This window comes from Heloderma suspectum, chromosome 1 (assembly GCF_057233095.1).
Source record: "Heloderma suspectum isolate Gila_16-S chromosome 1, 16-S_ref, whole genome shotgun sequence".
In the NCBI taxonomy this organism is placed as follows: domain Eukaryota; kingdom Metazoa; phylum Chordata; class Lepidosauria; order Squamata; family Helodermatidae; genus Heloderma; species Heloderma suspectum.
Window position 1 is genome coordinate 156,630,701 of NC_139458.1, and position 15,803 is coordinate 156,646,503.

The window sequence follows — 15,803 nt, forward strand, 5'->3', positions numbered from 1 at the left end:
ATGCAAAGAGAAAACTCCCTGGAAAAGACCCTGATGCTGGGAAAGATTGAAGGCAAAAGGAGAAGGGGACGGCAGAGGATGAGATTGCTAGATAGCATCACCGATGCAATGAATATGAACTTGAGCACGCTCCGGGAGACAGCGGAGGACAGGAAGGCCTGGCGTACTATGGTCCATGGGGTCACGAAGAGTCGGACACGACTTAATGACTGAACAACAACAACTAACAAGTTATCCAGAGCACAGATGGATAGGAAGAAAGTGGCAGAGGAACTGACTGTAATATACGTTCTCACAATCCCAAATCATTTCTACATTTCAGCAATAACCAACAGCCAGTACAACAGCCTTCCCCAGCCTGGTGCCCTCCAGATGTGTTGGACTGTAACACCCATCATTACCAGCTAGCAGGGAGGATACCAGGTTGGGAGGATGTAGCATTAAGGCAGCTAAGTAAACTAAAGACAACCATTAATGAATCTGCAGACTGCATGAAGCTGTTTGCAGAACCTCTTCGTTTACAGAGCCACAGGTGGGAGAATAGTTGCCTTAGAGGTTGAACCCACGAAGAAGTTTTATCTATGGTGCCACCACAAAGGGCTCGGTCTGGCAAACGGGCTATGCCACATTAAAGCTCCACCACTAAACAACTTAGAGATGTGGTATCATCCACGGCTCCAAGCCTCCCATTCATGTACCGCTGCGTGGGAACTGCTGGCAGAAAATTCCCACTAGCTCCTGCTGTGCTAATATGGAGGCTGAATACCTATACTGGCTCCAGGGAGCCAGTTTTCAGCTTGCCCCAGGACCCTAGTACCAGATCTCAGAGCCGCTCTTCCTGCATGGCACTCACAGGAGCAGTCAGGGTGGAGAATCTTTTCACGGTGTGGCCATCCTGTTAGTTTTGGAGCAGCCAGCATGCAGAATAAAGAAATACCCCAAGAATCATCTGAACGTGCCCAGTCTCTCTCGAGCTATGCTGGCCTAGACCTGGTTGAAAGACCATGAACGCTGCCTGTACCATGTTGGGAAGATTTTGCTTTGACTTTTGCTCATTTTATGTTAAAACATTTCTTTGGAGGTGGTTGTGTGCTGTCCGCACTGCACAATTCTCATGAGGAAATTCTCATCTATACATGAACGCATATTTAACGCTTGGAAGATTGGTGTCAGCAATGTTGTACTCACCACCAAGAGTTATTAAGAGTAGGGTTATTGCAGTCTCTCCAAGCCAGACAATGGATTGGATCCAGAGTAAGTTAATTGAACGCAAGAACATAAGGAGACCTGGATCTGACCCAAGGCCCATCTAGTACAGAGTTCTGTTCACATAGTGGCCAACCAGCTGCCCGTGGGAAACCCACAAGCATGACATGAGTGCAACAGCACCCTCCTGCTCACGTTCTCCAGCAACTGACGTATATAGGCATACTGCCTTTGATACTGGAGGTAGCATATAGCCATCAGGACTAGTAGACTTTGATAGCTTTATCCTCCATAAATTTGCCTAATCCCTTTTTAAAGCTGTCCAGGTTGGTAGCCATCACTAGGTCTTGTGGTAGTGAATGTCATTGTTTAACTATGTGCTGTGTGAAGAAAAACTTCCCTTTATCTCCCCTAAATTTCACACCATTCAGCTTCATTGGATGATCCCCCTTTCTAGTATCATGAGAGAGGGAGAAAGATGTTCCTTGCCCACTTTCTCTACACCATGCATAACTTTGTACACCTCTGATCATGTCTTTCCATACTCACCATTTTTCTCAGCTAAAAAGACCCACATGTTGTATGGGGAGTAAGTTGATATTAACAGGACTTCACTTAGTCAAGACTGACTATTTACATGGAGTTCAATCAGACCCAAGTGCAACTAACTTACTCAGGATCCAACCAGATGTTTTTACAGTGGCTTGGTTCATTTGCTTAACCTTTAACATGAACCAATGGGAAACCCAAAATACAAAATATTATTTTGTAAAGAGCTGTCAGTAAAATACAAAAAGATACAAAATAAGTTCAAAGCAAGTATCAATACAACATACGCTAAATTTGGGTGTGGTGTAGACGTTCCTGTGAAAGCACATTTGTAAGGTTTTGAGTTAAACTGTGAAATCCACAACTGGATTTGCATCTGTGCTGTTCCATATTCGAATGGTGCATAAGTAACTACCACTTGTGCTTTTCCATTGGCTGGAATTATTCCTGTAATGAATGAATGAATAAAATGTAGTTAGTGCATCCATTCTGAAGTCATATCAACACTTTTCTGACTAAATGAAATATGTTGAGAAAACTTTTGGAATTAAATAATCCAAAACAATTAGGGATTTTTGGGAGTCTAGTTTGAGAGGCCTTAAAGGCGATATGAATATAACCAGTTTGACCAGTTGATTTAAAAGTTAACTACTAGTGGGCATAGCAATCCTAACCCATGTGGACAGCATTTTGAGGGGGATTAGGATGCGGAGGAGCCAGCGGAGAGAAGCTCCAATGGTGGAGGTGGCCTGTGGCACGAGAAAGCTCCATGGGCGTACATCTACCACCAGTGTTCTTGCCAGTGGCAGACCCAGAAACAGGGTGTCCTGGGGATGCGGCAGGGACAGGTAAGAAATGGCTTTAGAGACATTGAATCCAAAGTAGGGCTGTGCACTGCTTCGGTCCGAAGCCCAAGTAATGAGGTGAAGCACGCTGATTCAGAGGTGCCTTGTCTTCCTACAAAGCAGATCAGAACAGCACTGAGGTGCCCCGAACTGAAGGAGGTCACCTATGAGGTGCCTTGGTCTGCCTCGTATATTTGGAGCTCTTCTTATGCCTTCTGAGCAGCCCAGATAGGCTGTCTCCAAAATGTATGAACTTGTGAAAGATCATGTGGAGGAGGAGGAGGAGAAGGGAGTGGGGAAGGGGGGAGGAGGAAGAGAAAGTCAACTTCCATTTGCTCATTGTGAGAGAGGTGGTGTTACTGGACAGGAGAGGCTTAGAAGCTACAGCAGTAGTCTCCAAAGTGGGGTGCACGCATCCTGGTGGGGGGTGCAAGACGATCCACTGGGGTGCGCGAGCCACCTGATAATTGGGCAGCCTCCCGCTGCTCTGATAAGCTGCCACTGGGTGCAGTGCTGGTGGTGCAGCAGCAGGGGTGGCAGCAGAATGGGACAGGAGCAGAGAGGGAAGCTCCATGGTATTTTTCTCTCAGCTCGAGTCATATCCTGCTTCTCCTGCAGCCACCAAGAGCAACTGCCCCAGTCTCTGCCAGACACAGCAGACAAAGCCTTAACCCTTCCCACTCTCCTTTGGCAGAACGAAGCAGAGAAGAAAGAGAATATTATGACAGCTATGTTAGTGTCTCCCCACCCCACCCTTCTGTAATAGGTTTACTGTTCATTCTTGTTGTTTGTTCATTTAAAAATCTGGAAAATTTCACTGTAGTTGCTTATCTCCCCCACACACCCCTTTTCAATTCTCCCTCAACCATTAGTTCGCTCTTACTTTTGATTCTGCCTAGATTTTTTATAAACTCTCTCTCTCTCTGTGTGTGTGTGTGTGTGTGTATGTATGTATTTTTCCTTTCCTTGTTCTTGGTTTCCCTCAGCCCCCGCTTCTCCATTTCTGTATTCCTCCCCTTCTCATTTTTGATCTCTTTCTCCTAAAAAATAAAAACCCTTTCTCTTCTGTTAGGATTACAGTTAGTCATCCCCCCCTGCCCTTTTTGCTTGTAGTTTAGTGTTTGCTTTTCTTTTGCTGTCGTGTGTGTGCGTGTGCGTGCTTGTGCTGTGTGGACAAGCAAACAATGTGTGTCAAAGGAGTACACACAGTCCACATTTCCAAAAACAGTGGGCAAAGGACTGCATGCATTAACAGCTATTATTTAAATAATACAGTACTACACTATGTGTTGCAAAGCAAGCCCAATATGAGGCATCTCCGGGGTCTTGGCAGGGGCAAAGGTGGGCGAGCTGCTGCTGTGCCCTCCTGGCAGGTTGCTGTGTTATCTGCCTCTGTCAGTCCAGCAGACAACTGTCCTTGCTCTTCGTTCAAGTCAATGTGCCCACCTGGCAGGGTTGCTGTCTTTGCTTCCCACCTACCAGCCAGTGTTATCCCAGGCAATTCAGCCAAAGAGACCCTGAGGTTATTGTCTGTGAATAGGAAAGCAGTACTAAGGGAAAGGGATTATTTGCACTTCAAAGAAACCTACAGCAGAGTTTAGGGATAGTGACCTCCTCATTCCTTCAACACCTAACTTGATTATCCCTTTATGAACTTTGGTTTGAGCACAAAAACTAGTGGGACAAACTGTCTGAGATTTGGCAGGTGGGATGCCCTCCAGGGGGGTTGTGGGTTTCTCAACTTTCATGCACTTCTGTGCAAACAGTGAAAAGTTATAGCTCTTTGCTTCGGGAGATTTCCTTGAAAAACTTGAAGTTCACCTGCACCTAGCACAAAAACTACTGGTCCAATCTGTCTGATATTTGGCAGGCAGGGTACCCTCCAGGGGCACCGAGAGTTCCCTACATTTCATGTATGTATCATTAAAACTGAAAAGGTTATGGCTGTTTGTGTTTTCCCATGCAAGTCAATGGGAAAACGCCAAAAGCGAGTGATTCGGATGTCCGAACCGCGCTTCAGATTCAGATCCTAGTCGAAGCGGATGGGGTCTGAAGTGGCATCTGAAGCGAAGCGGATTAGGGATGTCAGCTCTAATCCAAAGCTCCTCTGAGAGGCCTGGATCAGGCCCTTCAGCGGTGCCAGCATGAAGCTGGCGTAGCTAATTCCCCTTCCCATGGTTTTCAATGGGGGAGGGGGAAATTCTGAGATCTGAGAATAAGATCTACCAGGTTAAAAAGCACAGAAAAGTGAGCTGACCAGGAGATACGCCACTTTGCTCCACTTCATGGTAAAAAAGCAAAAGCAGACATGGTTCGAACTGACGTTCATCCCTTTTGGAAGGCTTTGCCATGCTATTCCTTTCCATTATTTTCAGTCACCTACTCTGTATTTTTTACTTTGCACCAACAATCACTTCTGGGCACGTTGGTGCAGAGCAGCCACTTCTGCTCTGGGACACAGGCAGGCTTGCAGGCTGAACCCCAGCTCCCGAGGCTGCCAACCTAAGCAGGCTCACCTTGAAGGAAGTCCAATTGGGAAGGATCCAATGATGTCTGTGTGCTAACACTATTGGCATTATGATCACGGAGACAAACACTTGCGCAACATCAACAGCACTTGCTGGTACAACAGGCTTCCCAGGAAACCCATCACGCTAGAAAGCACTACTGATCTTACACAAGCACTGGTTTCTGCTAGTGGAAGCTCAAAAGCGCTAGCACACAGATACTGTTGGATCCTTCTCATTGTACTCTGTGGTATTTACACTGGAATAAACATGTTAACGATCACGCTGCAAGAGGAAGAGAACTGGGCCGGTTGTAGCTTTGCCCAAGAGGCAGTCCAGATGGCTGAATCTGCTTAGCAAGAACTCTGTTCCCAGTTTGTAACTAAGAGGTTTCCATATACAATCTGTGAGTCAGATAATTTCAAATGTTAATGAAGTAATGCTTCCTGTATCAGATCTTACCAGACGTTGGATGAATAGTAAACGCTTTGTGAGGCTGAAGATACTCAACATGGAACTCAAAATCTATGGGGCAGCTGCACTGTAAGGGGATCACATATTCCTTGCTGCAAAAGGTGAAACAGGACTATGTAATTAAATTCATGTTCATTAATATATCTATCTGTAGCATGATAGAGATGTACTAAAAAGGTAGCACAAAGATATTGGCTTGAAATTGCAAGGGTAATATGAACTATTTACTGCACTTAGATCCTATTTTGTTTTTATTGACTTACACCCCAAATTTGTCAAAAGTAATTTTGTATAATTGTATGTGCTGCCAGGACACTAAACACTGGGGACTGGCTAGTGTTGAAATTATAAAAGAATGCGAGGAAAAACCCTACACGAATCTGCAGGTCCCATCAAACTAACATTATATACAAACCGAATAAAGGTGACAATTATTCAAATTAGCAACATTTTATTTAATTTGCTTTGATGTTGTTGATGCCTTTTTTATTAGTCTGAGTGAAAGTTCATATTATGAAGATAATAATAAAGAAAAGCCGCTGGAATATTTTCATCAGGAAAAACTAATCATTATATTGATTGTAATTTAGTTTACGTTCTTCCCTTAGAAATGAAGAACTAAGTCTGCAATCCTATACTCATGTACTTGGGAGTAAGCTCCACTGAACTCAATGGGGCTTACTTTTGAGTAGACATGTATAGAATTGCACAGTATACTCTGAACTAAAAATTGTACAACCTCATAGGCTGGGTGTTTTAGAATTCTTTTTGTTCTACACAGTAAAATAACCTGGCAGAGTCACTCAGGTTGAAGGTTTTGAATACTCCACCACATTAAAAATCCAGTGCATGTAGAAATAACTTATCAGAGACAATTTATATCCAGTTTTCTAGAGTGGGGAGCATCCAGAAATTTGATTTCTCCTTCTGTGGTCTGAAGAAGTACAATCCAGGAAGACTTGCCCCTGTGATATCGTTGAACTTGTAACGTGGCACTTACTTGTCAAGTAACACTCACTGTTAGCAAAAGGTTTACTCACAAAGTACTGTGTTTAAGCTCATTACCTCATCCCATGTGGCCTGGGGTCATTGGTTGCCCACCCCAGACCTAGTACATAGCAGGTCAGGTAGCTGCCACTTGCTTGTTTGATGCCTTGTGCCTAGGGTCTCCAATGTGGGGCCCACCAGGCTCCCTGCCCTTCCTGATTTTTATTTCTTAAGGTTTTGTGTTTTTTTAAACTGGGAGGCTGACATGCTGTAAAGTGAAGTCCTGCCTTCTAGCGCCATCTTTATTTAGGTTAAAAAGAGCAGTTTTGTGTTTGGGATCTCAGACCCCACCTCTGCCTTGCACTTCGGTTCTTGGATAAGTTTCTTTTCACCAGTTTGCCTTCTGGGAAATGAGCATTTTGTGACCAGCCAGGCCCACTATGGTAGCCATTTTATGAATGGTCAAGGCCCCTGATGATAGCTATTTTTGTGAGAGAGAGTTCAACGCTCTCTTAAAATTCCAAATGTGTCCACCAACTCAAAAAGGATGAGGATCCTTGCCCTACGCATTTTCAAAAAGCTGTGCTTATCTATTTTGACAGCCATGTTTGCGTGTCTTGCTAATAAAAACAAGTTGTTTTAGAAAAACACTGCATATCCTCCACAAAGTTAAAAAAAAAATTCCCCCTCAAGCAACTTCTTCATTCTATAAACTGTCTGACTAAAATCTTGTCTACCTGATTAGTACGGAATGTAGTTTATATGCATCATTTCTTTGTATTTTTTAGAAGGCTGGAAGAATAGAAATGAAGACTGTCATTGCTTGGCGAGTTTTTAACATTTCCAATTTGGGTAGCAATTCCATCCTTCCTAAGAAAGAAGGCATGGGAGGATAGGGTGTGAGGAGACACACACACACACCCCGGCAGTATTTGTAAAAATATAGCCTCTTTTTTACAGTGCTCTCCAAGTACTTGAAAGATTGTCACACAGAGGAAGGCCAGGATCTCTTCTTGATCATCCCAGAACGCAGGACATGGAATAATACTCAGCACTGGTTAGGCCTCATCTGAAGTACTGTGTCCAGTTCTGGGCACCACACTTTAAGAAGGATGCAGAGAAACTGGAGAGGGTTCAGAGGAGGGCAACAAAGATGATCAGGGGACTGGAAACAAAGCCCCGTGAGGAGAGACTGAAAGAACTGGGCATGTTTAGTCTTGAGAAAAGAAGACTGAGGGGAGATATGATAGCAGTCTTCAAGTACTTGAAAGGTTGTCACAGACAGGAAGGCCAGGATCTCTTCTCGATCATCCCAGAGTGCAGGACACGGAATAATGGGCTCAAGTGACAGGAAGCCAGATTCTGGCTGAACATCAGGAAAAACTTTCTGACTGTTGGAGCAATACAATGGAACCAATTCCCTAGGGAGGTAGTGGGCTCTCCCACACTAGAGGCATTCAAGACGAGGCTGGACAGCCATCTGTCAGGGATGCTCTGACTTGGATTCCTGCATTGAGCAGGGGGTTGGACTCGATGGCCTTGTAGGCCCCTTCCAATCCTATTATTCTATGATTCTAATGGGCTCAAGTTACAGGACACCAGATTCCGGCTCAATATCAGGAAAAGCTTCCTAACTGTTAGAGCAATACAACAATGGAACCAATTACCTAGGGAGGTGTGGGCTCTCCCACACTGGAGGCATTCAAGATGAGGCTGGACAGCCATCTGCCAGGGATGCTCTGCCTTGGATTCCTGCACTGAGCAAGGGGTTGGACTCGATGGTCTTATAGGCCCCTTCCAACCCTACTATGCTATGATTCTAGTCAACATTTAAAAGCAAAAGGGCTCCAATGAGATCACTGCCAATATTTATAACTAGAGTTCCAAGAGTGACAGCATACTCCTGTACATGTCTACTCAGAAGTACATCCCTTTGAGGACTTATTGCAGTTTGAATGTCTTACAGTTTTATTTACAATGGCTCCTGAGAAGGCTAAGCAAGGGGATCTTAAAACCAATATAGGCAGCCCAGGCCTGATGTAAATTTCAGATCTGGGTCCTACCCTGCCAAAAGATATTTGTAGTCTTCATCATGGAATGAACCTATCAAGGTCTATTAAACATTTAGGTCTAATTAGGGTCTGTTGCATCTATTAACATAATGGGAGGGAACCATCGGGGATGTGTCTATTTTTTGCATCTTGTTTATGCAGCTGCTCATTCCTGTCATGGGTATTATGGCATGCAAGCAGGATCAGAATGATTAAGAGTGACAGATATCCAGCATGCAATTACCTACCTGTTGATCTTAAATGGGGCTTTGGCACCTGTGATTGTCCACAGGAGCACAGTTAATGTAAACAGGGGAAAGCAGATAGGAGAATGTTTCTACGGTTGTGTTTCCAAATCCTGGAGAGCCACTGCCAGTCAGTGTAAGGCAATACTGAGCAAGACAGACTCGGTTATAAGGCAGCTCCTACATTATCTCTGTACTATGTAGTAAGAGAGGAGTGCTGGTGGAAAGCATTCACACGCTGAAGACCTAATACTGTTGGAAAAGCAACACTGTCCTCCAGAAATCTCATCAGCCTTGGAGAGAAAAAGGATAACAGCAGCAGATAATCTCAGAGAATAATCAAATACATATTACAGTGCCTGGACACTGAAAGAAAAATGTGCAAATATTGTTAGCAAAAAACCAGATGCAATTATATTTGCTGATTGAGTTAATACTATATGAAGATAAGGTATTCTGTTCTTTCCCCTGCCACCTGGCCTTAAATTATGCTAATTATTTTAGCAATGCATGGAAAAGATTTAAAATAAGAAATACCTGCTTACCATTGTCCCAGAGGAACATCAGACAAATTAATGTAGGAAGGAAATTCTATAGCGTTCATCACAGGATAGGCGTGAAGGGGAACTAGCAACGTGTCATCTCCCTGGGGGTAAAGCGCAAAGAAAATTACAGAGAAAAGGGAAATTATTTGATCAGCACTGGGATGTCTGTTTACCAATTCCTGCATAGTTAAGTTACAGGAATTGAAGTTTCGTGGGTGACAAGATTTTAGGGAAAAGTATCTGGGACAGTATCCAATATTACTACTGAACTCCTGCTGGTTCTGTTGCCCTCATGGGACCCACTGCTTGCACAACAGGAACTAGTGCTTCAGACAGTAATCCCAGAAACAAGCAGAACTGCTCATTTCTGGAACAGAGCAGGTCAGAGGAACTCCCTTCTGAAAGTTCCCTGGCCTGCCCCATTCTGGAAATGAGTGTTTCTCTCAGTTCCAATTACTGCAAGATCTGCTAGCTTCCTGCTGTGGGAGCAATGGGTCCTGCTAGCATGCAGGCAGTGTTGGATGCTGCCCCTGGTATTTATTACAAAAATAATGGAGATGCCTCCATTCTCATTATAAGAAAATCTGCAGTGTTGGAAAAAGACTTGCAGCCTAATCTGTACATGTTTATATAGATGTAAGTCCCACTGAGGACTTATGCCATCATCATTTATTATTTATAAAAGTGCCCAATATACCCTAGGTAGGTCTGGGGTGGGCAACACATGACCCAGGCCACATGTGGGCCCCCTGTCCTCTGGTGCACCCCTCTTCCTAAAAAACACAGCGGTTTAAAAACAAGCTGAAGTTGTCATGTTCAAGCCTCTGTAGGGGCTTGCTGCCAAAATTCGGTAGCAAATTGCCAGGTTTTTGCCACTGTATGGTGGCAGGAGTGCAGCCCACAGTGGGCGCTGGGAGGGCGAGTGGCCCCAGACCCCCTGAAGTTGCCCACTGCCTTAGGTGCTGTGCAAGAATTTATTATTTATTTATTTATTTATTAATTATTAAATGTATTAATCGCCCATCTGGCTGGTCACCCAGCCACTCTGGGCGATGTACAACATACAATAAAACAGTTTAAAACAATAAAATTCTACAATAAAAACATTTTCTAAAATACCCTAACCCACCCCAAATGCCTGCCTGAACAACCACGTTTTTAATGCACGACGGAAGCTCATTAAAGAGGGGGCATGACGGAGTTCCCTAGGGAGGGAGTTCCACAGAGTAGGGGCCACCACAGAAAAGGCCCTCTCCTTCGTCCCCACCAGTCTAGCTGTCCTGGCTGATGGGACAGAGAGAAGGCCATCCGAGGCTGATCTTGTTAAGCAGCCTGTCTGGTGCTGCTGGAGGCGCTCCTTAAGATAGGCTGGGCCGCAACCATATAGGGTTTTAAAGGTCAAAACCAACACCTTGAATTTGGCCCGGAAAACAACTGGTAACCAGTGCAACTCCTTCAGCGCTGGAGTGATGTGATCTCGCCGGCGGCTGCCTTTAAGAATAGACAGAACAGATCCTTGGAGGCTCAGTTTTTTAAAATGCAGGTGTGTAGGATTACAGCACATTAGCTCTCGGATATGAAACTCTGGAAACAAGTGTAGAAATCTGCATAGCCAAGATGACACTGTCTTTTTAGCCTACAATCTGGTGACTTTTTTTGGAATTCTGATAAATGATCAACTTTCGGCTTTTAAAAAAGCATGCTTCTAGTCCTCATGTGATGAAAAAATACTTGAAAACATATATATAGTATCTGACCTGGTTCGCACGTAACGAAAAACCACTATGGGTGCATTTTCCCATGGGGCTTCTTCCCGCAATGGTGGCCATGATTTTAAATACTCAGGGCGTGATAGGGGTGCGCCGTAGCTTCTCGTTACGTGTGAACCCAGTGAAGTCGGGTTGTTGGTATGGTTGACAAGCCACCCAGAACCCTGGGCTGTTTTAGAGTTTCGGGTGGACTGTCATCCACCCAACAACCCACCCTCACAAGGTTCGCACAGATGAGTAAGATAGGCTCACAAAACATCAAAGAACATCTGGTAATAGAAATCTGATAGAAATATCCATTATTTGTGGATGTCATGAACTATACAAGTATTCTTATTTCACCTATACTGGGGTGGGGAGGGAGCATGCACACATCTCTTGTGGTGTCTTACCTGAGAATGGATTCGGATGGAGTCATAAAAATATCGCCATTCATCAGGACAGAAATCAACCGTAACTGTAAAGGACAAGCCAGGGACAAGTCGATGCTATAAAACAGAGCAGACCATGAACTTCAAAAAGGAAGAAAAGAATGAAATATGAAACATGTGAAGGTTAGTGCTGGCACTTACTATTTTGTTGTATTTGATCTGGAAGTACTTTGTCTCAGGTGGAATAATATGGATGTTTAGAACATCTCCAGAAATATTTACAAGTTTCTGTTGAATAAAATAAGCTATTAATAAAATAAATCACACTTATGATACTTTGTTTTAAGAATATAGTTACAAGGCGATCTAGTTAAGTGTGAAGAGACAGTGGGTACTGTACCTATGTATTATCTCATTTCAACCTATTAGCCGAAACAGCTTTATTACCTACCAGAATTTGTTGGTGATGTTTTTCAATTTCATATCCTCCATAATGCATTATGGCAGGTTTAGCCTGTATGACATCATTTCTTAAAAGCTTTGTATAAATCTCTGAAATAAAAAAAAACAAATGAAAGAAGGCTTAAGTAGTAATTGGTACACTGGGTTAGTTTAACGGGATAAGAGCCCAATTAAAGTTGTTGTTGTTGTTGTTCAGTCGTTCAGCCGTGTCCGACTCTTCGTGACCCCATGGACCATAGCACGCCAGGCCTTCCTGTCCTGCGCTCTCTCCCGGAGCGTGCTCAAGTTCATATTCATTGCATCCGTGATGCTATCTAGCCATCTCATCCTCTGCCGTCCCCTTCTCCTTTTGCCTTCAGTCTTTCCCAGCATCAGGGTCTTTTCCAGGGAGTTTTCTCTTCGCATTAGGTGGCCAAAATATTGGAGCTTCAGCTTCATTATCTGTCCTTCCAATGAGCACTCAGGGTTGATTTCCTTTAGGATGGACTGATTTGACCTCCTTGCAGTCCTGGGGACTCGTAAGAGTCTTCTCCAGCACCACAGTTCGAAAGCATCAATTCTTCGGCGCTCAGCCTTCCTTATAGTCCAGCTCTCACAGCCATACATTACTACTGGGAAAACCATAGCTTTGATTAGACGGACCTTTGTCGGCAAGGTGATGTCTCTGCTTCTTACTATGCTGTCTAGGTTGGCCATAGCTTTCCTCCCAAGGAGCAAGCGTCTTTTAATTTCATGGCTACAGTCACCGTCTGCGGTGATCTTGGAGCCCAAGAAAGTAAAATCTGTCACTGCTTCCATTTCTTCCCCTTCTATATGCCAGGAAGTGATGGGGCCAGATGCCATGATCTTCGTTTTTTTAATGTTGAGTTTCAAACCAGCTTTTGCACTCTCCTCTTTCACCCTCAACAAGAGGCTCTTTAGATCCTCTTCGCTTTCTGCCATTAGGGTGGTATCATCTGCATATCGGAGGTTGTTGATAATTCTCCCAGCAATCTTAATTCCGACCTCTGATTCATCCAACCCGGCATTTCTCATGATGTACTCTGCATATAAGTTAAATAAGCAGGGTGACAATATGCAGCCTTGTCGTACTCCTTTCCCAATTTTGAACCAATCGGTTGTTCCATGTCTGGTTCTTACTGTTGCTTCTTGACCTTCGTACAGGTTTCTCAGGAGACAGGTAAGGTGGTCTGGTACTCCCATCACTTTAAGAATTTGCCACAGTTTGTTGTGATCCACACAATCAAAGGCTTTAGCGTAGTCAATGAAGCATAAATAGATGTTTTTCTGGAATTCTCTTGCTTTCTCCATGATGCAGCGAATGTTGGCGATTTGATCTCTAGTTCTTCTGCCTCTTCGAAACCCAGCTTGTACTTCCGGTAGTTAGTTGTGACTAATTTGTTCCATTTGCTTAGCCAGGATTCACTTTACGTGAATTGGGGTCATACTCTGTTTGGACCAACATCTTCTATGCACAAAGCGTTATCAAGCACTGCCCAGAGAGTATCCCTGCAACAACCCATTGCTGATGCCTGTTTTCCAACAATAAATCTTAGGAACATTTTGAGGCTAATGCTCCATTTTTTCCTCAGCCAGTATCCAATGTCTGGCCTCTACTCCATTAATTTTATCTCTGTTTCAATACAGTTATGGAATAGCATTCCTTATTTTTCTTACTGTTTCTAAATGAAGGCCTGGAATGCCAGAGACAGAATGAAGACACAGCATTTGATGTGCTTGTTGAAAGAATATACTTTGGGCTACATCCAATGTTATGTGAGCAGACCTCCCGGGATTTTCCTTTCCCCTCCTCACACCGCAGCCACCCCAAAATCTGTTCTACTGGAGGACTAACATTACTGAATGCAGTCCAAAGGGATTATTATGCTTTCACGTGGCCTAAACTGGAACAGGGATCACTCCTATAAACAGGGGCTTAACCACCCAACTGCATTAAGACCAAAGTCGAGGCCTTCAAAAACCTATAATCAGCCGCTCTGTTTGCCTAAGAAAGTTGCATCAGGCAATCACTTACTGGATTCCAAAAGATGATTGGGGACATTTCTTCCTTTCTTGGGCTCCTCCACCAGGCTGTCCAAAAGAAGAGATGGTCCTTTCCTAAAAGAGCCTTTGGTGTCGCTGAAGTCAGACCAGGCTGTATTCACCACCTCCATCTTCTTGTGGAAAATATGGCTTCCTGGATATCAAAATGGTCATTCCCTGTGATCAGGTGCAAAACATTGTCATACATGTGGAAACCCTACATGTACAAACTCACCTGTTGTGCAAACTCTGTCAAACGTTCAGTTTCTATTGTAGTTGATGACACTGTAAACAAATTGATAGGAGTTTCTAAGACAAGTGAAAATCAATTTCTGTCAGAAGCTTGGAACAGTTGGGCCTGGAAGGCTTCCTTTGTGTGTGGGGAGGCATAGAGAGTTCCATAATTGGGACTGTCACCACTGAGAAGACTGTGTTGTTCACCTGCCTAGACTTCAGGTGGGTGGAATCTAGAATAGGGTCCCCAGTTCTTAATGGGCAGTTTTGAAAGTGGAAGGTTGGTTTTATGAATGGAAAATTTAGTCTTGTCTGTAATGGCTATAACAACCATGGAAATGTGCCTATGAAAAGCACTAGCCCATACCAGCCTACACATTATTTATGTGATTCTTTTAAGACAGAAAAGGAAAAAAAAAAATTGTGACGTTTCCTTCCCTAGTTGCCTGGAGGTAATTCTCACTTACTGCATACAGATCTTTGCTTCTCAAAAATCACTAATCAGGACTGCAAGATGATACGTCTCAGTTCATACTATGAGGAACAGGTTTGCAGAACAAATCTTAGTAAACTTAAGGCTTAAATCATAGAACAACATAATCTGTATAATTATCCTTCACATTACAAGTTTGTGTCTTCGTTTGTCAATCAACTTCAGTGTGTGTCCCAGGCTCTAGTACAACATTTCCCAACTTGGTGTTCTCCAGATGCTCTGGACTACAACTTCTATCAGCCCCAGCCAGCATAGCCAATGGTCAAGGATGTTTGGAGCTGTTGTCCAACAATAACCAGCTGAACTGGTCACCAAACCATTTTTTTCAAGTTAGTGCCTAAATTAGAACTAAACCAGAAAGATAAAGAATACTAATAGCCCTGAAGAAAGGCGTAGGGATGGAAACCTGGGAAATGGAGGCTTATTGTTATATGTCTTGCACCATCAACAGTATAATTGGTAAGGAGAGTTTCTTTTAAAAAATATTTGAAATCAAATGTTTAATGACTCAACTCTCTGGCACCAGCATAGGTGGAGGCTGCTACAGCTTAGTCAATGAGCTGGTAAGACAGCTTGCTCTTAAATTTTATGTGTGGTTATGATGCCTATCTTTCGATAGGAACTATTTTTGTCTTCCATAAATGGACCAAATATAATTCCTCAGCAAATGATCTGCCACCGCAGCAGCACATCAAGGCTTCAGCATCTTCTATTGAATCTAAAATCTTCAGGCAAAAGTACCCGCAAAGAACAGCACCCCCACACAAGAGGGAGTTATCAGCAGACTTATGGGGACCCCATGGTTTGCAGAAGTACAACAAATCTTTAGAATAAACCCAAGGGGTGTGGGGGGGGGGAGACCCAAAAATAGCAACTAGGAACAAGCGAGCTCTGTGGGCATGGAATGCTGACTGACACTTCAAGAAAAAAACAGGAAATAGCTTGGGGGAGGGAGGAGTGAAGTAGCTGGGAGAGGAGGAGGGAAGAAGATACAATTAGCCAGTTCGCACAGTCACTGCAAT

The 15,803-nt window shown here is 43.7% G+C and overlaps 1 protein-coding gene across 4 annotated transcripts in view; it reads right to left on the bottom strand.

Annotated features, from left to right (window-relative positions):
* The window catches only part of CFAP221 (cilia and flagella associated protein 221), a 52,603-nt gene that overhangs the window by 23,094 nt on the left and 13,706 nt on the right, over window positions 1–15,803 (bottom strand). For 2 of the 4 annotated variants that reach the window (XM_084808082.1, XM_084808089.1), the window contains 7 exons: window positions 14,047–14,231; window positions 12,001–12,101; window positions 11,751–11,837; window positions 11,571–11,666; window positions 9,410–9,510; window positions 5,570–5,673; window positions 2,043–2,202 (listed from right to left, as the gene is read on the bottom strand). In XM_084808082.1, coding sequence (XP_084664208.1) covers window positions 2,043–2,202; window positions 5,570–5,673; window positions 9,410–9,510; window positions 11,571–11,666; window positions 11,751–11,837; window positions 12,001–12,101; window positions 14,047–14,185 — 788 coding nt within the window. In that variant the 5' untranslated portion in view covers window positions 14,186–14,231. Of the gene's footprint in view, window positions 1–2,042; window positions 2,203–5,569; window positions 5,674–9,409; window positions 9,511–11,570; window positions 11,667–11,750; window positions 11,838–12,000; window positions 12,102–14,046; window positions 14,232–14,289; window positions 14,340–15,803 lie in introns of all 4 variants that reach the window. The other 2 variants (XM_084808097.1, XM_084808105.1) reach the window with 2 other exon arrangements.